Below are 26,688 nucleotides of genomic sequence, written 5' to 3'. Positions count from 1 at the left end.
CGATCATTCTTCTAGATACCGTATGACTGTCATTTACTGACTTATCTCCTTCTCTTAAAAAAACCAATATATTCTAAAATTTGAATGTGATATGAAAGAGTATTGTACCAATTTCTGGAATAAAATAGTTAGTGAGAGTAAAAATAAGGGTTAATTATCTAGTTGGTCACTGAAGTGGGCTTAATGTATCAAGTTGGTCACTGAACTGAAAATGGTATCAAGATGGTCACTAAAGTCACCATAAATATCAAATAAATACTTTGAAATATGAGTTCAAGCATGAAAAATATTATTTATAAAATTTTACTCATTATTTTTAAATGTTACAACAACCAACTAAAAGGTTACGACTTCTAGTATTTATGATAATATATTTAGATTTTGTCAAGTTTATTTATTATTTATTTTTTTATCATATAGTTATAATTAAAAATAAATAATAAATAAACTTGATAAAATCTAAATATATTATCATAAATATAAGGGGTTAATTATCATGTTGGTCACCGAAGTGGGCTTAATGTATCAAGTTGGTCACTGAACTGAAAACGGTATCAAAATGGTCACTAAAGTCACTATAAATATCAAACAGGTACCTCGAAATATGAGTTCAAGAACTAAAAATATTATTTATAAAATTTTATAAATTATTATTGAATGTTACCATAACCAAGTAAAAGATTATGATTTCTAGTATTTATGATAATATATTTAAATTTTATCAAGTTTATTTATTATTATTTTTTAATTAAAACAAAGAAAATAACTATATAATAAAAATAAAATAATAAATAAACTTGATAAAATCTAAATATATTATCATAAATACTAGAAGTCATGACATTTCAGTTGGTTGTGCTAACATTCACAAATGATGTGTAAAACTCTATAAATAATATTTTTATTACTTGAACTCATATTTCAAGATACCTGTTTGATATTTATGGTGACTTTAGTAACCATCTTGATACCGTTTTCAGTTCAGTTACCAATTTGATACATTAAGCCCACTTCAGTGACCAACTAGATAATTAACCCTAAATATAAGAAGTCATAACATTTTAGTTGGTTATGGTAACATTCAAAAATTATGTGCAAAATTCTATAAATAATCTTTTTACTGCTTGAACTCATATTTCAAGGTATTTGTTTGATATTTATGATGACTTTATTGACCATATTTATACCGTTTTCAGTTTAGTGATCAACTTGATACATTAAGTGACCAACTTGATAATTAAGCCGCAGAAATAATAATGAAAATAGCAATAAGTCAAACATGTTACAGAGATGCACACATCTAGTGCTGGTGGCTCCTTAGCTTTATGATATGCTCGGACCGAATCGAAACGCGACGCAAGAAAAGCAAAGGCAATTGCAGCAATTGAATTGAATTCTACTGCATCCGCACCTGTTTGGTAATATTTCTTCCATCGTCTTCTCCTGTTATCCCATGCCCAAGCAATCAACTCTCTCCAATCACATATACATATACACACACATCCATCTCGGTCTACTAATTACATGTTCAATTTGTATTGTTTGCTTCATCTTAGTTGATCGCCACACTCTAATCGTCGTGCTCGCGGATCGCGAATGACCTCGCCTCATCAATCGAGATGGAGAGATCTGATGCTAAACAATTAGACCAGTTTTCAGCAAGCTCTACCTCTGGTTAGCAGCAATCTCTTCTTTTTTACTCTTTGTTTCTTATTGTTTTAGTGTTTAGTAGATCCGTGACAACTCTCTCTTTTTTCATATAATTTATTTCTTGTGATTTGAACTGTAAATTTGTTGTTTGTTTGCCTCATTTACCGCTTCTTATCTTCTTGTTGTAAATCTTGTGCTTTGTGCTTCTTTATAACGTTATATGATCATGTAATATGTATGTTGTTGTTCGAGAACTCAATACCTATTGTATTGTGGATATAATTTTTCGTTGTGCTTGTCAACAACTTGATCTCAGATGATATTGCTTATTTCAGAGGTTGTGTTTTGTTGTTAAGCCATGTATTGCATTACAATCAAGTAATTTAAAGTCGGCATGGTAGACCTGTCATGTAAAATGCAAATAAAATTGTAATTCTTCACTATGATGGATACACGGTATCAATCAGGGGGTCTCAATCAGGTTTATAGACCTCTAATTTCTTTCTTGCTAATTAAATTTACTAGAACAGATCTATATTATCAAAATGACTAGTTTGAAACATGTATATCTTAGATGTGTAAAGGACTGACTCGTTTTGGTATTTTCATCTGGAATGCACCTATTTACTTTTTTATAATTATTTGCCTTATTTAGCAAAATATAAAAATTATTTGCCTTTATTATATTTAGAAATTTTGTCATTTATTGGACTGTGATCAACTTGAAAGCTTTTCTAGACAAAATCAGTAGTGTCTAAATGTTTTCCTGCAATTGCTTTTACTTATGCAGATGCTGCACTTTTTGATGCATCACAATATGCATTTTTTGGACAAGATGGAGCGGAAGATGTTGAGTTGGGAGGTCTGGAAGACGAGGTGAATGATGTACCTGCACTTGGTTTTGGCGATGATGAATATCATTTGTTTGACAAGGAAGAGGTAGTTTATAATTAATTTATTTGCTGTGCATTGATGCAGTATTATGTTTGGTTGGACAGTATTAGGTCAACCAACACTTTTTCTGCTCTGCATTTCACCAACTCTGTTATCTTTTTTTTTCCTCTCTAGATTCCATCTCTAATTTGGAACCACCTTTTGTTTTAGTTCAGTGATTCTATTTAGTGTGTCATTTAGGCCTGTACATGGCAGTAGGATTAGTGGGTTTTCATGTAAAGCCTAAAGATTTTTGAGTGTTTATAAATGATCATGCATATTGTAAGGTTATCAATTGTACCAAATAGGGAATTGGGGTGAGCTAAATTGTTTGGTTTGCCAGTTAGTATGTATTACACCAGTTAATTTGAAAAAATAATGATCTAGGAAGCTAATCATATTGCGTTCCTGCTCTTTTTCTTTGATATTGTTGGTCTACTAGTTCAATAATGCTGAATATTTATTTATCTATAATACTTTTGAGGCTGCCCATTCACTCACCTTTTTACATTTACACCCCCCTCCCCTATAATTTTCCCCAGGGATCAGTTATAGGATCTCTATCTGATGTGGATGATCTGGCAACCACATTCTCAAAGGTCAGCTTCCTATCACTTGCAAATTTTGACTTTTTACCTTTCGGTGCTATTTTAACAACTTTTAAATCAAGTTGATTACGTTAGGCACAGTGTTGTCTCTGTGTGCATATATGTTTGCGGTGACTTGACCTTTCGTCAGTTTTGATGGCAAGTTTGAATTTCAAGTATTTACTCCTTAAAGACCAGATTTAGCCTATGTATCTATTAACATTGTGTTCTTGCATTTGTGAAAGTAAGGGTATATGATAATTTGTTTTAATATTTGATAAACTTTTAACATCAATGCCTAGTTGACTGTCATATTCAGATATCTTCTGCTCAGGGTAAGAGTTTGATGCAAACTGTCGCTGTTTTCTATATATTTCTGTTATGACCACTTTGTGCAACTCCCTTTCTTCACAAATTATATAAATTTATTTATGTGTTGTTTTGCTAATATGTAGATTCCTGTTTGCAGTTAAACAGAGTTGTTACCGGACCTAGACATCCTGGAGTTATTGGTGATCGAGGGTCTGGCTCCTTTTCAAGGGAAAGTATGTGAAAATTTACTTCTTTTTCTGCATATCATCTTTTATTGTTTTTGTTAACTTGTTAAATTCACCCTGCTTTAAGTTTTGATATTATTTATTAGTTATCCATGTACTATGTTATGACCCTATGATATCACGTCACTGTGGCAGTCCCTTCCAACAGAGAGGCATTTTTTTTGTTAATATTTGAAAAGCATGAAAGTGACAACTGACTACATGTCGCTCAAAATTAAATCAGCATGCCATGATAATATAATTTGGATTTATCTTCAGGTCTCCAACTTTTAAGCAGGCAATTAGCAAAATCAGATTTTTTTGGAGCTGTTAGCTATTGTAATAATTATGCATGCCTCTTGTTTTTCCTCTCCACTAGAGTGACATGTGCTAGAGAAAACTACTTAATTCAATATGAAATTACGATTGATTGCATAAACTCCTTAACACAGTGGATAGAAATTCAAGATGTGGCCTCTCCAAAACCCTACACAATACTATTCTTTCGATAACCAACTTCAGTCCCCCATTCACCCCTTTTAGCTTTGCTCCAGCATAAAGTCTATTTTGCCCTTCTGGGTCACATGTCTGTTTGGGCTCCCGCCTTGGCCCTCTTTTCCTTGGGCCTCCTTTGATATGTTATCTGGGCTGGTGGTGCGACAACATTCTTAGCAACATGTTTACCCTTTCTAAATCAATCTCTTGCGCTGATTTTATATTATAAGTAAAATGACTGATATTGGCCTGTAGTCATTTTTACAATGTAAATGCTTGTTCATTATAGTTCAATGATTGGCAAACAAAGTTTAACTATTTTTAAATTTTAGTCGATTTTGGGCAAAATGTGTTCATAAATTGCAAGGCAGTTTGAGAGCTTTAAGAACAGCTAACATTAGAGTATTCATGTTCAAGAACTAGTCTAGATAATTTGTAAATTATATACTGGCCACTTCTGTTACTACATTGGAATTTTTTACATCGGCAGTTCTGATAATTTGTTTAAACTTGATTCATTTTGTGCATGTGATCCTTTTGATTTTTTGATTTTCCTTTTATTAATTATTCAATTTTTAGGTTATTGAGTAGTAGAACTTGATTGCAGGTTCTTCTGCCGCTGAATGGTCACAAGACATAGATTTTCCTGACTGGTTAGATCAGCATATATCTGACACAGAAAGCTGCCAGGAAAGTAAACGATGGTCTTCCCAACCACATCTTGCGTCCGTCTTACTTTCTGAGTCAAAACCTATTTACAGGACATCTTCATACCCGCTACAACAACACCAGCAACAATTTCCTAGTGATACTAATTTAGAACCAAAGTCAGCTTTTACTTCCTACCCTCCTCCAGGTAGCATACCTCAACTGTCTTCACCTCGCCAACATTCACGACATCTAAATGTATCATCTCTGGGTAGTGGGTCTCAGATTCCCTTCTCTGCACCAAACCTTTCTCCTATGTCCAACTCTAATATTCATATGTCTAGCATGCCTCATGGGTACCGTTATAGTGGAAATATGTCTCATTTAGTCTCTCCTGGTATTTCTCTTGGTAGTGGGTCACAAAACAATTGGCACAACCATGCAGGGTTACTTCATGGGGATCATTCCATTCTCTTAAATAACATTTTGCAACAGCAATTGTCTCATCAGAATAATTTGGTTTCCCCACATTTGATCTCTCAGCAGCAGCAGTTGCAACAGCACAGGCTCAATCTTCCAATTCAACCATCTTTGGCTCATTTTTCATCACTGCAATCCCAGTTTTATAATACCCTTCCTTCTCCAACATCACACCTGAGAAAACATAGATCAGCTGAGATGCGAGATCAACGGCCTAAAGTATCACAAAGAGGTAAACATGCTCGTTTATCTCAACAAAATTCTGATGCTAGCCAGCAGAGTGATTATAACTGGCCGCAATTTAGATCTAAACATATGACAGCTGATGAAATAGAAAGTATTCTTAGAATGCAGCATGCTGCAACACATAGCAGTGACCCCTACATAGATGATTATTACCACCAAGCTCGTCTAGCCAAAAAATCTACTGAATCAAGGTCAAAGATTCGCTTCTGCCCAGCTCACCTGAAGGAGCCCTCTTCTCGATCACGTAACAATTCAGAATCCCAGCCGCATCTTCAGGTTGATTCTCATGGACGGGTTTCGTTTTCTTCTATCCGTACACCTCAGCCTCTCCTTGAAGTTGATCTTCCTTTCTCTGCTTCTGGTGAGGGTAGTGCTGATCAGAAAATGTCTGAGAGACCTTTAGAACAGGAGCCCATGCTGGCAGCTAGAATAACAATTGAGGACGGCCTTCGTGTCCTTCTTGATGTTGAGGACATCGACAGGTTCCTACAGTATAGTCAACCCCAAGATGGTGGGTCTCAGCTGAGACGGAGGCGACAAATATTGTTAGATGGTTTGGCAGCTTCACTTCAACTTGCTGACCCTCTAGGGAAAAGTGGAAAATCAGTCGGGCTAAATCCCAAGGATGACATTGTATTTTTACGGCTGGTATCTCTTCCTAAAGGTCGAAAGCTTATTTCAAAATACCTTCAGCTTCTTTTTCCTGGTGGTGAGTTGGCTCGAATAGTTTGCATGACTATCTTCCGTCACTTGAGGTTTTTATTTGGTGGCCTTCCCTCTGATCCCGAAGCCGCCAAAACTATCACCAGTCTTGCAAAGACGGTTACTGAATGCGTTACTGGCATGGACCTGAATTCTCTGAGTGCATGTATTGCTGCAGTAGTTTGTTCTTCAGAGCAACCTCCCCTTCGTCCACTCGGTAGTTCTGCTGGAGATGGAGCATCTATTATCTTAAAATGTGTCTTGGAGAGGGCAACACTGCTCTTAACAAATCCTCAGGCCTCTAGCAACCGTATTCTGCCTAATCCTGTTCTGTGGCAGGCTTCATTTGATGCCTTTTTTGGTCTTCTTACCAAGTATTGCCTGGGTAAATATGACAGCATTATGCAATCTATATATGCACAAAACACCCAACCTAGCTCAGATGTTATTAATACAGAGGCAGCCAGAGCTATAAACAAAGAAATGCCTGTAGAACTTCTACGTGCTAGTCTTCCTCACACAAATGATAATCAGAGGAAGCTGCTACTTGATTTTGCTCAGCGGTCTATGCCAGTAAGTGGAATTAATGCTCATGGTGGAGATGGTGGCCATGTTACTCCGGAATTTGTCCGTGGTTAGCTATTCTGGACACTAAATGTGTATGGATTGCATCTTTATAGAGAGGTTGCTTGACATATTCATTGCTTCGCAAATGGATTCATAATAGTTCTCATGTGGAGATCAAAGTATTTGGAATGTATATACTCTAGGAACTATTTTATGCCATACTCTCTCCCCCCCCTCTCCCCCCTCCTCCTCTCCCTCCTTCCCCCCCTCTCCCTCTCTCTCCGTTTAGCTGCTGAACATACTGAGATGATGCATGACTTTAAATTTTTGTATTAAAAAGTCAACAAGGGGGATTAGTGAATGTCAAGTGTTATCATACAAGAGCACTATTTTATTGCTCAATATTGTAACTCTGATGGAACCTGTAGTGTAGGGGAGATTTATCTGGGAAATTGATGGGTGGAATATCCTGTTGCATATTGTTGTATTTTAATTTAAGTTAGGTACTGTGTGTGTTTGCCTCTAAATGTCATCTGTTTCTTGAAAAAGGGGCTCAGGTGCTCAGGTTCTGCAGGAGTAACTCATAATTCCTGAATTTTGAAGGTATAAGTTTGCCTTGCAAGCCACTATGATTTATCAGCACTTCAGCCGACGTGCTCTGGAGCATTTCTGTTATGTTAGTTTTCCCTTGGTGGTATTACTGAGATGTATTAATCAATCAGAGTGAACGTAGATATATATAATTGTACAACTGCTTTTGACATGTAATAGAAACCAGGCATCCAGACTTCTATCTGTAACAGTTCAAATGTGCAATATTATGAGTTATGACCTGTTCTGTTTCACAATACTGCTTATATATTTATATAATCAACTCATTTTCATGACGGAGTATATAAACTACTATGGACACTTGGGACAATTTCAAATGATTCAATATCTGTAGATTTGGAGCTAAAAAAATAATTGCAGACACAAATGATAATCTTCTGTGGATGAGATATATTATATAGTCCCTGAAGACTGAGAAATTTTATTCATACTTTTTAGCATTGTATTCTCTCCTGGGAATTCGGCTGAGCACACTTGCATCAAAGTCTCTATATTTATTCTGAAGTTGCCCAAGAATGTAGTAGACAATAGCATCGATTTGATCATCATACTTCTCATACAGAACAGGGAGTGTGTGGGCAGCAACGAAACCTTCACAAAAGATCAATTGCATGTCAATATAGAGAGTATGTGCAACGAAGATTTCAATATAAACAATTCATAATACTGATTCTTTATGCATTATCTGGTATGAAATATATCATTGATTGTGTTTGGTTAGGGAGAACGAAATGAAAAGGAATGGATGAATGAGATTAAAGACAAATAATGGAGTAAAAAGGTTATCAACAATGTTATACGCCTAGCCGCCTCCCTCCTCTCCTCTATTAGAGTTTGTCCATTTTCAAGTAAATCGAGGGGCTTCCACTGATTTTCTCCGGTGAAAAACCTCAACCCCTTCATTATCTTTTACTCGTTAATTTCCTCTCAATAAAACCTAATCTTTTGGGTGTTTGTGTGTCTCTTCTCTTAGAGTGTGTGTCTTGTCTCTCCTTTGGAGTGTTTTGTTATGTTTTTGTTTAGTTATAATTGGGTTTATTTAGTGTTGTATCTAGATAGCTGGTGTCCAGCATCTAGATAGCTGGTGTCCGACATGTAGATAGCTGTGGTGCCGCTTCTCCAATCTCAGTTTTTGCGATTGGTGTTTCCGAACATTGGGCTAACAATGGTTTTTATGTGATACGTTAAATTGCGATGTTATTATTTCTACAGATGTTGGTACAATTTGGATCACTTGGGATGTCTTTGATTTCGTTTTTAGCTTCAAGAATTTTTAAATTCTATGTGTTAAACGATTAGGAAACAAATCATCTAATTATTTTTAGTATGTTATTTGTTTTACCACCTAGTAGTATCGACAATTGGGGGTTTGTCCCGGCTGTATTATATTCAAATTAATAAAATCTTCTTGCATTTGTAAAAAAAAAAAGACAAATAATGAAGTTTGTACGAGAGATTTGAAAATAGAAAGCAGAGAATACAAATTTGTTATGATAAAAATTGCGGTGGAAAACGGAGCTTATCGGGAGAAAAAACAGAGATCCCTCCGGAGAAAACTGATAGGGTGAACCAACGTACCAATATACACAACAGTCAGAAAATTGCACCAGCTTCCGACCACAGCAGCTGCCCACAAGCTTGCTACAACCTAAGAGTGAATATCAAATTGCCAGAAAACTCCTTAGAACAAATTAAAATTAGTTTCCCTATACAATAGCCAAAAGAATACTAGATTATAATTATCCACACCCCCTCATAAATTATGAAGATTTTAAAGCAATTTCTTTAATCCAATAAGTAGTCCAAAACAAAAAAAACTTGAAACTACAAAACCATGAGTTGAGATGGAAAAGATGATCCATGAGGGTAGTTATAGTTGAGACGAGTTATGATATAGAAATATATTGATAAATTCAAGCAAAAATAAGAGTTGAAAGTTAATTTGTATACCACTAGAAACTGCTTTATATTTCCACCACAAGCAACATCCTGAAGAAAACCCAATCCCCGATTCAACTCAGCACCAATGAAGATAGCAATGTTGACAAATAGATTATCAGGCAAGAGCAGACGAGGGACTTTAGGAGGTGATCTGTGTTGCCAAATTATTACAAAGAATCAATTGAGTTCAGTTGAGTGCTTGTTGTTAGCAAATATATATGTGATATGCAGGGAAAACTTATATGGTGCTCCCTCCGTTCTTGAATATCTGTTTTTTTAGAAAAGTAGTTTTGTTCCAAAATATTTGATTTTGTTGCATTCAAGATATACTTAATTTACAATTCAACTTATATCCGTATAAGATCATAAATATTTTATCTAAATGATTTGAAAACTCCCGGTGTCCTTGTAAACATAAAAAGCAAATATTTCAGAAGGAAGGTGTACAAACTATCAGTGGCATATCCTCAGTCCCCCAAGTAGATAATTTAAAGTCTATCTTAAGTACCTTTTGAATATGGCAGAAGCATTTGACAAAACAAACTGACCAAGCATACCAAGAACCACAGCAAAGCAGAAGAGTTGAAGAAAATGGTAATTAAGCCATTCAAACAGCACCCACACTGCAGTGAACCCACTTATCACACTGCCTGAGATCTTTTTGTTCCTCCACAGTAGCACGTCAGCAGCTAAACGTTATATTAAGAAAAACCGTTAAAAAAACACACAATAACGCTAATTATTATAGTTGAAGACCAAAAATATGTGTATAGTAGCCTACATGTGCCACCTCCCAAAACATGGTGAACAGGTTTCTGGCGACCAAAAAGTTTGCTAAACTTGGAAGTATCAGAATTCGGGGTCTCCTTATGCAAAAATGACCCTGAGTTCTGCCTAGAAGTACCACCATCACCACCAGAGAGTGTTTCCATAACATTATGGAGCAGTTTGTCGGGTGTAATCTCCCCGCCCATGGTACCTACGCTTAATTGGTAGATAAATCTTTACAAATAAGCCCAACACATCATCTAAATGCGAGTAAACGAGTGTTTGAGGAGAGCAGAATGACATGTAGTCATATATAGTTAATTAAACAAACAAAGAACACATCAACTGAATTGCGTAGGTAAGTGTTTGATGTACGCGAACTTACCACTACTCGCGAACTTACCACTACTCGTCTCCCACATTACAAAGTAAGGCTAATTAAGAAAATTTGCAAGACATACTTAAAAATAAAGTATCATACATATACAATAACTAAAGTCAAAGAGAAGCATGCAACAAGAAATGGTTGAAAATAATTAGTACGAAGCACGTATGGCATATGAGGCATGTCGAGGAATATGAAACCCAATGCATATTATCAAAATAATAAAGTAGTCCATCAAGCCTATGGGGGCGTTTGGTTGACGGATGAGGATGAAAATGAGAATGAGAATGAGAATCATGAATATGACTGAATGATACGGAGATGGGTAATACATAGATATGAAACAAATGATTTAACCATCATCGGGAATCACAGAAATATGAAATGACCGGTTCAACCACCAAAGAGGGAATGAGATTCTCATTTCGGATTACAAAACTGCTAATCTAAATTCTAAACACAATCTAATTATCAACGCGTGAGTTTAAGTTTTCGATTCTCATTAACCATAAATCAAAAGTCCTGTAGTAAAATGCAAGAAATCCAATAAATCGATTACACCAAAATCCAAATAAATCTAGCATTATAAAAATAGAATCAGAAATATTCTGTTTTTTTTTGGTATCCGCATAAGAACAAATCCCGAATAAAAATGGGGTCAGCAAAAATATTCAGAAATGCATTTACACCAAGTGAGGGAACCAGAAAAACCAAAAATGTACATAGACAAATGCGACGCAAAATCTCAACATAGTTTCAAGTAGAGAAGTACAGTAAGTCCCAAAGAAACCCCATGTCCACAACAAGAAAGCAAAAGAAGCAAGGAAAGAAAATGCATGAAATAGTGGAGGAGGGAGTCTTACTTGCTTCGACTTTGTCGAGGAGAAGAAACTGAAGAAAGCAAAGAAAGAGCCGTGTGTTTGTGTTGTGTATGAATAAATGATTAGTATACAGCCTCCGTCCTTCCTCTGTTTAAATTTTTTGATTTCATACCTTTTTTTTTGGCTTCTCGCATTTTTTTCTGCGGGATGAAACCGTTCACATATTTTTTTATATAAAAAAATTTCCGCATCAAAGAATTGCATAAACCAAACCAAACCAAACATATTATAATACATTAACTTATGGTCTTCTTCACATGAGACTTACCTAAACAGTTCTGTTCGTCAATGACGGGTGATAATGATCTGAAACGGAGATATCAAACTGGATAAGGATTGTCATTGCACACTTTCTTGAATTAACTTGATTTCTTCTTATGTAATCCATCCATGTCGATTCTCTTTTATCCACGCTGCCAAAGCAACAACTGTTAATACACTAACCGCCACCAATCTATCGGAACCTATTTCTTTCCATCCTCCACCCTATGTAATATCATTGTAGATTATGTTGACACGAATGCAGACGCCCCAATCACAAGAATACGGTTGTCATGCCAAAATCATTTAGAAAACGCGTGAAACCTTGCCAAATCCTTCGACAAACCAACATCCGTGATGATCTATTGATATGCACTGGTTTCCGTAAAAGATCATGCCAAATCAAACTACTGAAGTTTAATTTTGATTTAAACTGATTGATAAATATGAAGCGCTGAACCATTTACTTGTTGAGTAAATATGAAGTAGAAAACATGCATGATCTTAAATCTGAAGTAGAAAACATGCATGGTCTTTTCTTTCTTTTTTCGAATGTCCATTACTTGAATTGATTCTTATCATTTTGACGTAGTGCGGTTGCCGAGAATGTGAGACCAATAAGCATCACACGAAGACTGTTTCCCTCCCCCATAATTGGTAGTATAAACAATTATAAAAACAAAAAAAAACCTCCGCGAGATTACGTTTTCTCTCAAAGAAACTTCCTTGAAAACTGCATTCTGTGCATTCCTTTTCCTCATGAAGCATAAATCCTTCTTTAGTTTAGAAAGTTTATTATCTTACCTAGAAACATGATGTGATGTCTCATAAAATATGTCTCGAAAACTGTTTAATATCAACTGGTTGGAAAGGTTCAGAAATGTGGTCCAACACTCTCCGCGAGATTGCGTAAATTATTTTAAATTATTGTCGGGTTTTCGTTGGATTAGGACTATGCAAAATCTATGCAAAACTAGCCTAGACTAGATAGCCAGAAATGAGAGCTCTTATTCTTATTTAAGATTCTGTATCCCGACAAATAATCTACATATTCACCATTTAGAGGAAAATCAAGTGTAATGTAGTTCTAATAGATCAGTCACATTTTTGGTTCTTTATGATCATCCGAATAGTCTTTTGTAACGATACAAACTGATTTTAGGAGTTTCCGGCAGAATCTAGCATATAAAATGGAACCTCGTACGTAACTCGTCTGGACAACATTACCTCCTGTGAGCTACTAAAACGTGACGGAGGTTCATTGAAACCAATTGAACCTCACTAATAACCACTTATAAAGTCTTAATTATTCTTTCGCACATCTTGGCCTCCTTATAGATTTTAGTCGATGTTGAATCTAGAGTAAGGAAATAGAATATTGAACAAAATAGGTTTAATTATTATCATGATTAAGTGATATTAATATTATAAAATATATTATCGAGTCTAATTAAAAATATGATCATTACTCAGTATATTTAATGTTAATAATTAAATAATCAATACAAAAAAATAAATTTTTAATAACATAATATATAAAATTCTCACTGGCACCTTGCTTATATAAACATTCCACTTGTACAGATACTCGTAAACAACACTAACACGAGATACTATATAAACTCAATATCTTTCTTTTACAATATCAATGTAAGGAAAAATTCACAAATTTGATTTCAGGCAAGCAACTGTGTTTAGATATATTTGTGAATTCGACACAAATATTTTGGGACAAAACATGAAAATTTTTATCCTGATAATAACAAACAAGTTCCAATCTAGTTTCTAGATATTATACTAAAGCGTGTTAAAATCACTAACATGTATTTTAACAATCTTATGTCAAAAGAGGAAATTCGAGAGATGTCTTATATGATGCTAAGTTATTATTTATGACATTTGATATAAAAAAATCTTGATTAAACAATATCTCAGTGATAACTTATATCACTGGGACAACCTCTTCAAACCTTATTTCTAAAGCATCTCTTTCTTTAACATGTCTTAAATTTATTATAAAGTATTACAGACACTTTTTTTCTCTCTCTGTTTTATTTTATTCTTTAATAATAAAAGAAAATTTTTAATAATAAAATATTAAATATATAGTGGGGACAAGACATATTATTATAATTGAAATTAGTGAAATATGTTCTAGATACTGTTGTGGTTTCCGAATTGACGGAATGAGAGACAAAAGGGTAATTGGAGAAACTGTTAATTAGTTTACGTATTCATCTACGCTTTACGACCATATTAAATGTGTATGTGGATGCCTGGATCAAAAAATTGAGTGCAAGTAAAGTTGGTTCGATTGTATAAAAGACTTTAGCGTTTGTTGTCGCAAAAATGGAGGGGTTATGAAAAGATGGATTAATGTTTAATGTGGAGATAATTGAGAGTATGTGCACAACTTCTCTCCCCATGGATTCTTCCTCATCATCTGATCAATACAACCGGGAGCAAATTGTACGGAGACAACAAGAAAAAGCAGCCCCTATCAAGGGATAACTGGTAGGGATTGGCTGTTTACGATCTTTGCGGCGATTACAACTTCTTTTTCTTCCATTTTACCGATGTGAAAAAAACATGGGCACAGGGGTGACCCTGGTCTGAAAAGAAGGGCTTATATTATTCACTGACGAAGGATTTCATGACAAAGGTGAGTACCATGTATAAAAGATCATGGACGAAGAGGAGGGTCTTCATCGCCAGGCGGGTGGAAGCAGATAAAAGCGAATCAAGGTGTGAATTTCTTGGTGAAGATAAGGGTAAAGGTTCTGAGGAAGAAGGTGAATGGGTTGCGAGTATTCTATGGGGATCAATGGACTACATCCGCAAATACAAAAAACCAATGATTGCGTCTTCTGGTAATCGTTTTCTTCCCGCTAATGATCGCTTCTTCTTCATGCGAGTCCTGTGTGAATAATACCACGGGCTAAGGTACTATCTCAAACTCACACACTATCTTGTATATTGTGTACTAAGTCGGGAGCGTTCACGGAAACAACCTCCCTACTCTCTAAGGGCATGGTTGCGTACATCTTACCTTCCCCAAACCCCGCTCTAAGCGGGAAATACTGGCCTACTGGGTATGTTTGGTTTGGTTTGGTTTCGTTTCCTGGATACTGAGACATAATAGAAAGCCGTTTGGATGAGTTTAAAATATGTGTTTATTTATTAAAATAAAAAATATGAAGTAGAAGTTAGAAGCAACTCAAGACTTACAAGTGATTAAAGTGTTTGAGAAAAAAGTAGAAGATCTGAGGGATTAGCTAGTATTTGTAACTTGTAAAAAGTGCTTCTGTTTTTTTTTTTACACAAACGGCAAAAAACAAAAAAGCAGAATTCAACTTGTTTAGAAAAGAAGTGCTTATCTCGCGTCGCCATACAGGCACTCAGTATGCCCAAATTGAATTATGCAGTGGGCTAATCTAGAACATGGCAGGGACAACGTTGATAAACTTAATTCGAATGAGACAGTGAAAGACGGTAGAAAATGAGAGGAAGCACAAGATTGCACCAATCAAGAGCTCCAAAGGCTTATCCCCACAATCAAAAATACAATCTCGTAATCCACTTGCTTCCACATATTTTCTGTGCCCACCAAAACCAATCCATTCCAATCCTACTAGAGCTGTGTGTGTTGTACACAAATAATAATCTCTCTCTCTCTCTCTCGACCCTCCACACCTAGGCACAAAGAAATGGCTTCAACTTCTTGTTTCTTGAACCACCCTACACTCGTTAGATCATCTACTCTACAACAACGCCACGTTCAATCCATCAAGCCTAACCAAGTAATCTGCCGTGCCCAGAAGCAGGTGGTCACTGAGGAAGATAATGCACTTGTGTCTCGCAGGTTGGCCCTCACTGTGCTCATCGGTGCGGCTGCTGTGGCCACCAAGGTCTCTCCCGCTGATGCTGCCTATGGTGAAGCTGGTAATCCATCTGCCACCCATCTTATAAATTCTTTCGCTATATATCTTGTCACGAATTACTTGTTTTTGTTTATATTCACACGAAACCCGTACAATGTTAAGTGATCAGTCCTCCCAACGCCTTTAATTTTGTTAGTCGAAGTTTTAATCTTTTAAGTATAACTGCTTTACACTGCTATACATAGTTGCTATACATAGTTAAGATAGAGTGGATCAAAATTCTCGAATTGTACTTACTCACACTCCCTGCTAATTGATAAATGGCAGCAAATGTGTTCGGCAAGCCAAAGACAAACACAGAATTCAAACCTTACACCGGAAAGGATTTCTCTTTGTTAATTCCTTCTAAATGGAACCCGAGCAAGGAGGTTGAATACCCTGGTCAGGTTATTAGATTTGAGGACAATTTCGACACCACCAGCAACCTCTCTGTCATGGTCACTCCAACCGACAAGAAGTCCATCACCGACTATGGATCTCCTGAACAATTCCTATTAACAGTAATGATAATGCCTCATTCCTCATTCCTCATTTTCTATTTCTTGTTAAATTAAACTTGTGTTTGATCTCGTGGTATTATCTGTTCTTCAGGTGGACTATTTGCTAGGAAAACAAGCCTACTTTGGTAAAACTGCTTCAGAGGTAATCACTCTACCTGAACTTTCAACTAGCTCTGACAGAGCTTTGTGAACAACATTATACAACGAAAATGTGTAATTAAAGATCAGATATATGGATTAAAAGGTCTTGCTGAAATAAAGAAACATACAAATATGATTTGCCAGAACAACTTGAAGAGAAACAGAAACATATTAGATGTAACTGCCAGTCTTTGGAATAACTGGAAATGAAGGGCTTCTTGCTAAATACATCTCACATGGCCTGTAATATGTTTCAAGCATTGTGAGTAAAATAACGGGCACGATAACGTTAGCAGGAGGCAATATAAAGAAACCTGAAATTGGGTCACCAGGGCTCTTGTAGACAGATGTGAGTACTTACATCATCTAATTCTTCTTCAGGGTGGCTTTGAACAAGATGCTGTAGCAACAGCAAATATATTGGAGACCTCGACTCCAGTGGTGGGTGGAAAGCAGTACTACAGCCTGTCTGTGTTGACAAGGACTGCGGATGGGGATGAAGGGGGCAAACACCAACTCATCACCGCCACAGTTTCAGATGGTAAGCTTTATATATGCAAGGCTCAAGCCGGAGACAAGAGATGGTTCAAAGGACTAAAGAAGTTTGTGGAGAGCGCTACAAGTTCATTCAGCGTTGCTTAAGTCAAACCCACGAGGTTGTATGTAAATCTACTTGATTGAACACTTGTATTGTTTTGGTCAATTTATCATAACATTTTACCACCCAAGGTTTTAGAGATGCTTAAGCAACCCATTTGAAGAAAGCTAATGTGGATAATCTGTTTGTAATTTTGTATCCATGTAAGTTCTAGCTGTTATATGTCAAGAAGATATCAACATCATCCGTATGCCCTCATACGCTATAATCTCTATCAAGGGATTAAGAATAAAAAAAGCTTCTTTGTGACACTGGATGTTCACAAATTTATCAAAGAACAATTACATTCAGATATGCCTCTTCAATAAAAGAAACCTGAGAGTCCCTGAGCATCATTTCATAATCATTCTTCATATACGAAGCCCCCATATTAGATTAACAGAAAACGTATAAAAACTCTGGTATTATTACAAGTTGCTCCAAATAACGGATAAATGTTCAGTCAGGAGGCTGAACAGACCAATGACTTGATAGTAATAAAACTTGCAACTTCCATCCCCATTGTGAACACTTCTTTTGATTGTTAAACATGAGGTGCTAACAAGGCAAAAAAAAGAAAGCAGGATCTGCTGTTCAAACAAAATCAAGCCAACACCAATTGTAAAACATGATATCATAACTCTGAAGTTCTCAACCATTTCATTGTGTAAATGTACCAAAATTGAAATTTTGCAGCAGTTGCAAATATACTGAAACTACATATGCTTCACGTTTCTTAGTGATTCCTCATAATTTTAAAAGTATCAGGTTTTTGGTTTATTTAGAAATATCGGAACCCAAAATAAATATGGGATACAACCATGTGATGCCATTTAAGACACCTACTGAAACAGCTCAGATTACTTGAAGCTGAACTAATCAACAACCTCAATAAGGGTTGTCTCATAATCATCAGGAGCGACAAACCCATGTAGATTCATCACAGTTGCAGCCACATTGGCTAGCCCTCCATTAGGGACATCTTTGCGGTATCTGACACCAGGTAACAGCCCAGGACCACCAATTGCAATCGGTACCTATAACATTCATGGAATATGTCAAGCAGCCTATAAGAAATGAATTTACGAAAAGTGCTCCAGTAATAGAAAAGATCTAATTCCAATAGGAAAGCTGAAAGCACCAAAGTATCCTTTCACTATGCATTCACAAGTTCCCAAAGCTATGATCATAACATGTGATGCAAGTATGTAATTTGTAAATATGACACAGGAGGCCTTAATGACAGCCATCCATCGAAGGACAATCAATAAAACCTCAGAAGTATAAATACACTTACTGGTTCAAGAGTGTGGGAAGTAAGTATTTGAATATTGCCATCTTTGTCCAAAGCCGGCTCTCCCTTCTTGTTTCTCTTAACCATGTCTTCAGCATTTCCATGATCTGCGGTTACAACATATATACCGCCTACTTGCTCAATTGTATCAAGGATCATCTGTGCAATCGGAAAATGCAAAACATTAGACACGGGGAGGAATGTACAGTGCCTATAACTAAGAAATTTAAACATCTGCAGAACACACACATACACACATATAGAAAGAGAGGCTAATAAACTGTCTGTTATTTCCTCATCCTAAAAGGAATGTACAGTGCCTTAATTTATAAATTTTAAACATCCACAGAACACATATATCGTCTGGCCTCTAAGATATTAGAGTTCATAATTTACTTGACCCTTTGGTTCTGCGGTATAGTGCAGATCAGATGGTCAATCAAAAACTTAGACTTAACATCAAAATTTCCTTCAACCCCACATTTGACTACACAAATTTTTTTTTTTTTTTGCCAGATTGACTACACAACTTTAAGAGAAAAGAAATACAGGCAATATCTTTAGTTTTCTGTTGCATGATTTTTATTGTCTTCCCATGAACGTAAGTCTATTACTAGAACCTTATTGGAAATAGAAAAAGTTAGAGTATAAGAACATCAGTATGGATGAACTTAAGGAAATAATAATACCTTGACAGCCTCATCAGCAGCTTTGCAAGCCACGACTGTAGCAGCAATATCACCGGTATGCCCAACCATGTCGCTGTTTGGGAGGTTAACACGTACCTTCAGGAACAAACATTATTAAAATTATACATCCAAGATCGTATCCCGCTAACAATAATAGTCCAGACCCCAGAGACTTACCTGGTGGAATTTACCACTAAGAATAGCATCCCTAGCTTTCTCAGCAATCTCCAGCGCTTTCATCTTTGGTTGAACATTGAATGTAATTCCGCTGTCACTAGGAACTTCAACATATTCTTCCATCTCTGCATCAAAATATCCAGAGCGGTTTCCATTCCAGAAAAAGGTCACATGGCCAAATTTAACAGTTTCACTATAAAACAAACACATGAGTTAGCATATGCTGGGTTGCTGACATGACCTGCAATGTAATATATAATAACCTTGGCAGAGATTTCATGAGAAATGAGGTCAAAACAAGACAGTTACAGATAGACTTCTAAGCAGATCAAAAGGTAATATACCGGAACCTCCTAGTTTGGGTTTCTCTACTTATTTTCAAACATTTAGCCTCTACTTTTAGACTGCGTTCACTTGGATGGAATGTAATGAGGGGAGAATGGAATGAAATTTGAACTCTAAACTGGAGGTGATTAGAGAAAAGGTCTATGATTTTCATTCCTTCAATCATTTCATTCCAACTATTTGAACTAGAAATCTAATCCATATGTTTTGGAAGGAATGTTCATTCCACTTCAACATCATGTTTCCCCTACAATCTTCATCATAGAAAATTCAGACTCACTCATATTTAATCACTATTTTCTCATACTCTTGTTCTCCATAACACTATTTTATAATTTTCCATTACATGCTCTCCTTGTTTCATTCCATCTAAGTGAACACAACCTTAGTCCATGATTTAATTCATAAAGTATTAGAACAATATTTTAAAAAATTAAAAATAATGAAATTTTTAATTTTTTTCATTTGGTTTTTCAGAAGCACAAATTCTATGGCATGAAAGGTGATTTGTGAAGCAAAAGCAAAGAGTTCTCCAGACTTGACTATTTTTGGGGTTGGAGTTGTGCTGTAAACTTTAGATAAAGAGTCGAAGGACTAGGAAGATAAATATAAACAAATATATGTGTGTGTGTGTGTGTAGACATATAAAATTAACAGAAAATTATTCTTCCTGCGCAACCAACCTGCATGCAAAAGTACGCACACCGTTATGTGTCAGGTATTCGCCAGATGTTCTGTCTATCTCTGGAGGTGAAACAAGGTAGTGACTAGGAAGCTTCAATTCCCCATCATATTGAAGCATACCGGCATAACGGATTTTGGGAACTCGGACTCTGTCAAATTTGTCAAAGTCCTCGTATTCAAAGGCCTTGGCAGCCATCACCATACGATCTGCTCTAAAGTTGAAAGTCACAACTGCATCTCCATCAACAATAGGCCCAACAGCCTTGCCACTTTCATCAACAATAACGAATGGAGGCAAGTACTGATCATTAGCCTTGGGTTCTGCCCTTAGGGTCTTGACAGCTTCAAGAGCACTTTTAAACTTGTATGGTGCTTCACCTAGGACTTGTGCATCCCATCCTCGTTTGACAACATCCCAGTCATTCTGCATAAGTGGGAGCACATTCATTTCCGGTTGAAGTAATATAGCGAGTAGAATTTGCATTAAGATTATTACAAGTCAGTGCAGTAACTTATAAATAAAAAAGACAATTTTAAGGCTTTAAAAATATATCCAGTCATCCACACATCTACTTCTGCATTATAGTCAATACAAGCAACTATTCGAAATGGCCTTTTCTAAGAAAATAGATTAATTTTCTATAAATGATAACCGTACAGAATTACTTTTTCAAGGATCAGTGGAGATCACTTTTGGACAAGAATTATCACATTAAAACACGGAGCACAAATAGAACCGCGCCAGTGGTTCAGCACCGCTTGCTGCAATCACTATTAAGAAAGAGGCAACTTTAAATAGAGGTTTTGCAATATAGTTAGTGTGATACAACAGGACATCTTAGATGGTAAAATTTGGCTTAATAATGACTCCTCAATTAGTCCTAGATGATGATAATACAGAACACCGGTAGATAAACTAATACACTGTCTATAAGCACTATGCATCACCAAAAAATGTTTTTATAATCATGTATGTAAATCGACATTCAGCATCAAATTCAGCTACTTTTCTAGGTTTGGAATTTGGATACAAAAACAAGAAAAAAGGGGTAAAAGTTTCAGAAGCAGCTGCAAGATATTTCAGGGATTTTTTCCCTGGAACTAAGTTCAAAATAAAAGTTAAGAGATAACTTAAGTACATGTATTTGGTTCATCACTACATAACGAGCAATAAGTAATAACATGGTTAAGTTTGGTAAATTGTTGCTGATTTTTTATTATATAGCTAAGAAATGACCATGGTGAACCTATTTTACTGAATTTCGATGTGGTAACTACAAGAACCTTGGAAACTGGAGTTCCCTTGTAAAATTTTAAAATCAGATAACCAGACAAAGTAACCCTTTTTTTCCAAGGAACTTCTAGTTACATAGTTTATTTACATTGAAACGAACAAGGCCTTCATCTTTCTGTTATAGCTTTGACCTAGAAGAAAGTAGAAACTAGATGACTGTTGTATTCAGAGGTTAAATTTCACCTCTTCTCTCAGCTTGGATTCAACTACATTCACTTATAGTTTACCCTGAAATTCTCTACTCAACAGAAAAGTCAAAAACATGTTTGGAAGAGAATTTGTTGTAATCATCTAATTTCCCTTTTTAATTTACAAAGAAAACTAGACCGCCATAGTTGATAGATAAAATCACATATACTTAAAAAAAATTAATTGTTTAAGATATAATAACAGTCTTCTACCTCATATCGGTCCATTGTAACATACATACGCCCGCCACCTGATGCAATCTGTGCATCAATACCTTGCTCACGTAATTCTGCGAGATAATTTTGAAGAGTTTCGACAAAAGCTACACTTGAGCCATCCAAAACATCACGGCCATCAGTAAGAGCATGAACACGAATCCTTTTGGCACCTCGTTCGCTGGCACCTTTAACCAACAACTGCATCAATAAAAGGAGAATAGTTTGACTGTCTGTTATCAACATATTTTGCAACAAAAAAACCCAAGCTAACACGAGGGTAAATAATTATAACTAAAAAAAGAACATTACCAGCACTTGGTCAATTCTAGAGTGTACACCACCATCACTCAACAAGCCAATAAGATGCAATGTGCCCGTTTCGAAAGATTCCTTGATGTAATTGAAACCTTCTCCATTATATATTTTCCCAGACTCTAGAGCAATGTCACAAAGTTTTGCTCTACACAATAACAAAAAGAATGAGATATAAATTGTGCATAAACGAGAAGCAGCAAGTAGACAATTGATGAGTATAATGATGAGTGGTAATTAGATAAGATAGGATATTAAAAGGACAAACCCTTGAGCAAAAATCCTTCCAGCACCAAGAGCATTATGACCCACTTCACTGTTACCCATGTCATCTTCTGTGGGAAGCCCCACTGCAGTTCCGTGAGCCCTCACCAATCTCCATCGATCAGGGGCGCCCTGATGTGAAATGATATGATATGAGATGATGGTTGAGAATATATAAACAAGTAAAAAGAAGAAGATAGAAAAACAAGAGTACATTCTTAAGGGAATCCATAGTGGGAGTTTCAGCAACAGAGATACAGTTGTACTGATTGTCATGAGCTTCACCCCATCCATCCAACACCACCATAGCCACTACCTTTCCCTTTGGTAGCTTTGGATGATCCGCCAGTTTCCATGAGTTCACCATTTTTCCTTTATATATATACAAATAACACTTTTAGCTACAACTAACCACAATATCACTTATACCAGATCTATGCATACAAGCACGAGAGAGAGGGAGAGGGAGAGAGAGAGAGAGAGAGAGAGAGAGAGAGAGAGAGAGAGAGAGAGAGAGAGAGAGAGAGAGAGAGAGAGAGAGAGAGAGAGAGAGAGAGAGAGAGATGAACCTACAAGAGCAAGAGAAGCAAGAGATGGAGAGATGAAGCGAGCAGATCTGATAAGTTGAAAGTGGGCGGAGTCGTCAAATACTTGGAGTTGGAGAGCAGAAAGTGTTTGTATATGGCCAATGGGATGGGCTTTTTTTATTCAAGGGACACAAACTACTCAAACCGCCGCCCGACACTTGCCCATAGGTCGCGCCTCTTTTTTTATTTTATTTTTTCTCATTCACGTGGCCTGCACGTGATCTTCTTACCTAACTACTCCTACTTGTTAACTACATATATGGAACTATTGTGAAGGTCAATTGTGAAGCTACCATTTTCGGGATTGATGTAGACTGGATTACTCGAGAAGCATTTGTATGCATTTTCAATTTCAAGAATCCCTGGATTCAGTTTGTTAAGCAGTCTGGAAACAATGCGGCTATTTGTTTAGCTCGTTTTATTGTTTATCAACCTGATTGTATTGTTAGTTGGGGATTTGTCCCGACTAGACTTATTTTAATTTAATTGAATGAATTTGCATTTTGTCAAAAAAAAATATTCTGCTGGCATGTTCCGCCCTACTGCTTCCGTAACCGTTCATGCGCTCTTTCTTTTCCACCTTCCGTCAACACCCATGCTTCATGCTCTCTTCCGTTCCGTATATTGTATTACTCCCTCACTCAAAAATAAAAAATAATTTTTTAATATTTTCACGGAATTTTAGACATGAAAAAAATATATTTCTATACGGCGAGGTTTAACTTTTTATTTGTGTGTATGAACAATCATTTTTATTTCAGAATTTGTGCTTTACTTTTCCTCGTAATTATAAGTTTAGGGTGGCAATTTCGGGTAATGTGTCGATTTCAGTTCAGGTGGGCTTACCCGATCCAGTTTTCAGATCATCTTGAACCGAATCCGAAACTAATATTGCTACAAACTAAATGTCATTTCCTTCACCAAAGTAAATGTCTTACTGCAACTAATATTGATCTTTGCAGCATCAAAAACTATATTCGTTAAATCAACTTTCATCACTCTACCCGCTAGGGGTGAGCAAAAATCCGAATAAATCCGAACCCGAATCCGAAACCGCAAAAAACCGCTAAAAACCGAATCGCAACTGAAACTGAAATGTAGAAAACTGAAACCGAAACCGAGTAGTCGGTTCCAATTATAGGTGGGAACCGAACCGAGAAAAACCGAATTGATCCGACTATTTTAAATAATAAATAAATAATTTTTATATAAAATTTTAGAAATTAATAACACATATATTAAATATGTTAGATGTATCATAACTGAATACGAAAAAACAAGGAAAATAAGTATACTAATTAACAGCAATCTGTGTATTAATGGTCTATGAAATTTGTGAGTGCAGTCTGTGAAGTTCTAGTAATAATCCATAAGCTCTAGACTAATTCTGGTAATACAAATGTGGTAGCTGGCTAGCTGCATGTACACAGTTACTAAGAATTCAGAAGTCAAATCATTCGAATGAAAGCAGATACATGGATTACTCCGAAATGAATTCAAAATATTTTTTTTTACAGAGAAATGAATTCAATTTGTTTTACCAAATGTGCAAACTAATAATTTGTAATGATCTCTATCAAAAATATGGAGAAGATAATTTGTAATGATAATTTGTAATGTTCCTTGTCTAGTTCATTCAGTATATTAGTTTGATTGCGTATGTAATTTTGTGTCTCACACTTAGTAAGTTGCTTGTGCTGCATCATGCATTGCAGAATACAGATGACTTGGTGAATCTTGCAGCGCAGAGTTATTTTTCATACTTTCATATTTTAATTTTGTTTGAACTTTGGAGGGATTTTAAATAAGTTTTGATAGTTAATAATTCTTTCATTGCTTTGTGCGGTTTTTTAACCGAAACCAAACCGATTGAAACCGAAACCGACAATTAGGTTGCGGTTGTGGTTTTTGATTTTTAAAACCAAGGATATGCGGTTCCGGTTGCGGTTTTATCCAAAAACCGCACCGCACCCGCATCCACTCACCCCTACTACCCGCCGTCAAAAACTGCCTACCAGTTTCACTAGCCAACGGATGATTGTGAAGTTCAACAAAGCTTAAAACAAAAAAAAATTTGGCTCATAATCCTGACGACAAATTTGGCTTACATCTGCATGTGCATGATACAGTTTGTCTTTCCGTGCCTTCTTCGGCAACAACTCCATCAAAAATTACAATTTTAATATCATTAAAACCTTCTTTACTACAGACAAAGTGTTTCAATATTATTGTACCATCAGAATCTTTCTTTGCCATTGCTTTCCGTACATCAGATCCAACCAACTTCCCATACTCCTTGTAAAACTTATAAGCCTTTTCTAAGCTCAAATACCTGATTACAAAACGGGGTATCAATTGCTACAACACAACGAGATACACAGTACCTCATACCATTAGGGGAAGCAAAGTAATTAGTTACGGATTGCTCACTTCTAGTTGATCAAACAACATGACTAACATCAACAACACTAATATTATATAAATTACCGCAACTTGATCCGAAACAACAACAATTAAACACAAAATCAAACAATATACTATGAAATATAAAATCAAATAAAAAAATCAACATAAAATAACAAATAAATCATCAAAATTAACTACTATATAACATGAAACACATCACTATTTAATAATCGTTAAAAACACCATAATTATTATACAAAATTGCACAATTATTGACTCCACTATCTAAATCATTATACAACTACGCATCATTGTAGAAAATAGATATAACATAAACACATAGATATTATTAGGGGTGTCAAACGGATAATTCGAATATGGATCTATCAGTATCCGGATCCGAAAATTTATAACTGTATCCGAATCCGAAATTTTTTAAACGACAATATTCGAATCCAAATCGGACGGATACTATCCGGATACAGATAATATCCAGATCCGAATCCAATTTTAATAAGATTTTTATTTTCATATTAAAAATAAAAAATAGAGTAAAAATTAAAAATTAATTTTTAAAAATTAAGTTATGAATTCATTAAAGACAATTTATATTTATTCAAAAATTTAATTTTATTTATCTTCCAATATAAATTTGTTATATTTAAAATGTTAAACTCAAATGATATTATAATATATGTCTATAATATTTCACAATTATATAAAATTTATATAAATATATTATTTTAAGATTACATATATAAAAATACACTAACTATGAAGCTATAAAATAATATATATATCTATACTATACTATACTATTAAAGCCGAAACATTAAAAGTTTGGTCGGTCGGTACTTGGGCCAAAATATGGGCAAATCTATATAACTAATCTATTTTTTTAATTTTGGGCCGAAATATAGGCCTATTTATATAATCAATTATTCTTTTTAGCTATCGGTCAGTACCTGGGTCAAAATATGGGCCCACCTATATAACTAATCTATTTTTTTAATTTTGGGCCGAAATATAGGCCTATCTATATAATCAATTATTTTTTTAACTAAAATATGTTATTTTTTTACTATTAAAGCTAAAATATTGAAAGTTTGGTCGGTCGGTACTTGGGCCGAAATACGGACCTATCTATGTCACTAATTATTATTTTTAACTAAAATATGTTATCTTTTTTACTATTAAAGCCGAAAAATTGAAAGTTTGGTCGTTCGGTACTTTAGCCGAAATACGGGTCTATCTAAATAACTAATTATTTATTTTAACTTTGGGCCGAAATACAAGCCTATTTATATAAACAAATATC

The 26,688-nt window shown here is 35.5% G+C and overlaps 4 protein-coding genes across 7 annotated transcripts; 2 read left to right on the top strand and 2 right to left on the bottom strand.

Moving 5' to 3' along the window:
- Positions 1-1,262: 1,262 nt before the first annotated feature.
- LOC108227690 (protein PAT1 homolog 1) lies at positions 1,263-7,692 on the top strand. The gene is made up of 6 exons (XM_017402970.2): positions 1,263-1,418; positions 1,557-1,674; positions 2,441-2,589; positions 3,126-3,182; positions 3,640-3,715; positions 4,809-7,692. Exons 2-6 carry the CDS (start codon positions 1,620-1,622, stop codon positions 6,914-6,916), a joined length of 2,445 nt encoding a protein of 814 aa, XP_017258459.1. The 5' UTR covers positions 1,263-1,418; positions 1,557-1,619; the 3' UTR covers positions 6,917-7,692.
- A 129-nt stretch (positions 7,693-7,821) lies between these two features.
- On the bottom strand, positions 7,822-15,102 carry LOC108226690 (reticulon-like protein B8). 3 transcript variants are annotated; one of them, XM_017401684.2, is made up of 7 exons: positions 11,700-15,102; positions 11,414-11,571; positions 10,179-10,376; positions 9,906-10,086; positions 9,407-9,548; positions 9,035-9,104; positions 7,822-8,047 (listed from the first exon to the last, which is right to left on the bottom strand). In XM_017401684.2, the coding sequence occupies exons 3-7, from the start codon at positions 10,369-10,371 to the stop codon at positions 7,878-7,880; spliced, it is 756 nt and encodes a 251-aa protein (XP_017257173.1). In that variant the 5' UTR covers positions 10,372-10,376; positions 11,414-11,571; positions 11,700-15,102; the 3' UTR covers positions 7,822-7,877. The 3 variants fall into 3 exon arrangements, with proteins under 3 accessions (XP_017257173.1, XP_063935945.1, XP_063935944.1); XM_064079875.1 differs by having other exon boundaries at positions 10,179-11,571; XM_064079874.1 differs by lacking the exon at positions 11,700-15,102 and having other exon boundaries at positions 11,414-11,682.
- Positions 15,103-15,242: 140 nt separating this feature from the next.
- LOC108227226 (oxygen-evolving enhancer protein 2, chloroplastic) lies at positions 15,243-17,116 on the top strand. Its single transcript, XM_017402268.2, has 4 exons — positions 15,243-15,634; positions 15,901-16,133; positions 16,225-16,275; positions 16,656-17,116. The coding sequence occupies exons 1-4, from the start codon at positions 15,400-15,402 to the stop codon at positions 16,914-16,916; spliced, it is 780 nt and encodes a 259-aa protein (XP_017257757.1). The 5' UTR covers positions 15,243-15,399; the 3' UTR covers positions 16,917-17,116.
- Positions 17,117-17,530: 414 nt separating this feature from the next.
- LOC108227225 (2,3-bisphosphoglycerate-independent phosphoglycerate mutase) lies at positions 17,531-23,119 on the bottom strand. Of its 2 annotated transcripts, none has more exons than XM_017402266.2 (10): positions 22,951-23,119; positions 22,592-22,749; positions 22,382-22,509; positions 22,111-22,261; positions 21,796-21,999; positions 20,100-20,524; positions 19,072-19,264; positions 18,895-18,990; positions 18,209-18,364; positions 17,531-17,948 (listed from the first exon to the last, which is right to left on the bottom strand). In XM_017402266.2, exons 2-10 carry the CDS (start codon positions 22,742-22,744, stop codon positions 17,787-17,789), a joined length of 1,668 nt encoding a protein of 555 aa, XP_017257755.1. In that variant the 5' UTR covers positions 22,745-22,749; positions 22,951-23,119; the 3' UTR covers positions 17,531-17,786. The 2 variants fall into 2 exon arrangements, with proteins under 2 accessions (XP_017257755.1, XP_017257756.1); XM_017402267.2 differs by having other exon boundaries at positions 22,947-23,108.
- Between the last annotated feature and the right edge of the window lie 3,569 nt (positions 23,120-26,688).

The sequence above is a fragment of the Daucus carota genome, chromosome 6 (genome assembly GCF_001625215.2).
Source record: "Daucus carota subsp. sativus chromosome 6, DH1 v3.0, whole genome shotgun sequence".
NCBI lineage: Eukaryota > Viridiplantae > Streptophyta > Magnoliopsida > Apiales > Apiaceae > Daucus > Daucus carota.
The sequence above is the reverse complement of the archived record's forward strand: the minus strand, read 5'-3'. Positions and strand labels throughout refer to the sequence as shown.

What these genes read in the sequence shown, in the direction of transcription:
- LOC108227690 (XM_017402970.2), top strand. Translation starts at nt 1,620, where the DNA reads ATGGAGAGATCTGATGCTAAACAATTAGACCAGTTTTCAGCAAGCTCT. An exon ending in TTCAGCAAGCTCTACCTCTG is followed by an intron (nt 1,675 to 2,440) that starts GTTAGCAGCAAT and finishes TTACTTATGCAG; the next exon opens with ATGCTGCACTTTTTGATGCA. An exon ending in ATTTGTTTGACAAGGAAGAG is followed by an intron (nt 2,590 to 3,125) that starts GTAGTTTATAAT and finishes AATTTTCCCCAG; the next exon opens with GGATCAGTTATAGGATCTCT.
- LOC108226690 (XM_064079875.1), bottom strand. Translation starts at nt 10,371, where the DNA reads ATGGGCGGGGAGATTACACCCGACAAACTGCTCCATAATGTTATGGAA. An exon ending in GCTTCTGCCATATTCAAAAG is followed by an intron (nt 9,549 to 9,905) that starts GTACTTAAGATA and finishes TTGGCAACACAG; the next exon opens with ATCACCTCCTAAAGTCCCTC. An exon ending in ATATAAAGCAGTTTCTAGTG is followed by an intron (nt 9,105 to 9,406) that starts GTATACAAATTA and finishes ATTCACTCTTAG; the next exon opens with GTTGTAGCAAGCTTGTGGGC.
- LOC108227226 (XM_017402268.2), top strand. Translation starts at nt 15,400, where the DNA reads ATGGCTTCAACTTCTTGTTTCTTGAACCACCCTACACTCGTTAGATCA. An exon ending in CTGAACAATTCCTATTAACA is followed by an intron (nt 16,134 to 16,224) that starts GTAATGATAATG and finishes TCTGTTCTTCAG; the next exon opens with GTGGACTATTTGCTAGGAAA. An exon ending in TTGGTAAAACTGCTTCAGAG is followed by an intron (nt 16,276 to 16,655) that starts GTAATCACTCTA and finishes ATTCTTCTTCAG; the next exon opens with GGTGGCTTTGAACAAGATGC.
- LOC108227225 (XM_017402266.2), bottom strand. Translation starts at nt 22,744, where the DNA reads ATGGTGAACTCATGGAAACTGGCGGATCATCCAAAGCTACCAAAGGGA. An exon ending in CTAGAATTGACCAAGTGCTG is followed by an intron (nt 22,000 to 22,110) that starts GTAATGTTCTTT and finishes TTATTGATGCAG; the next exon opens with TTGTTGGTTAAAGGTGCCAG. An exon ending in GTGCGTACTTTTGCATGCAG is followed by an intron (nt 19,265 to 20,099) that starts GTTGGTTGCGCA and finishes TTTGTTTTATAG; the next exon opens with TGAAACTGTTAAATTTGGCC.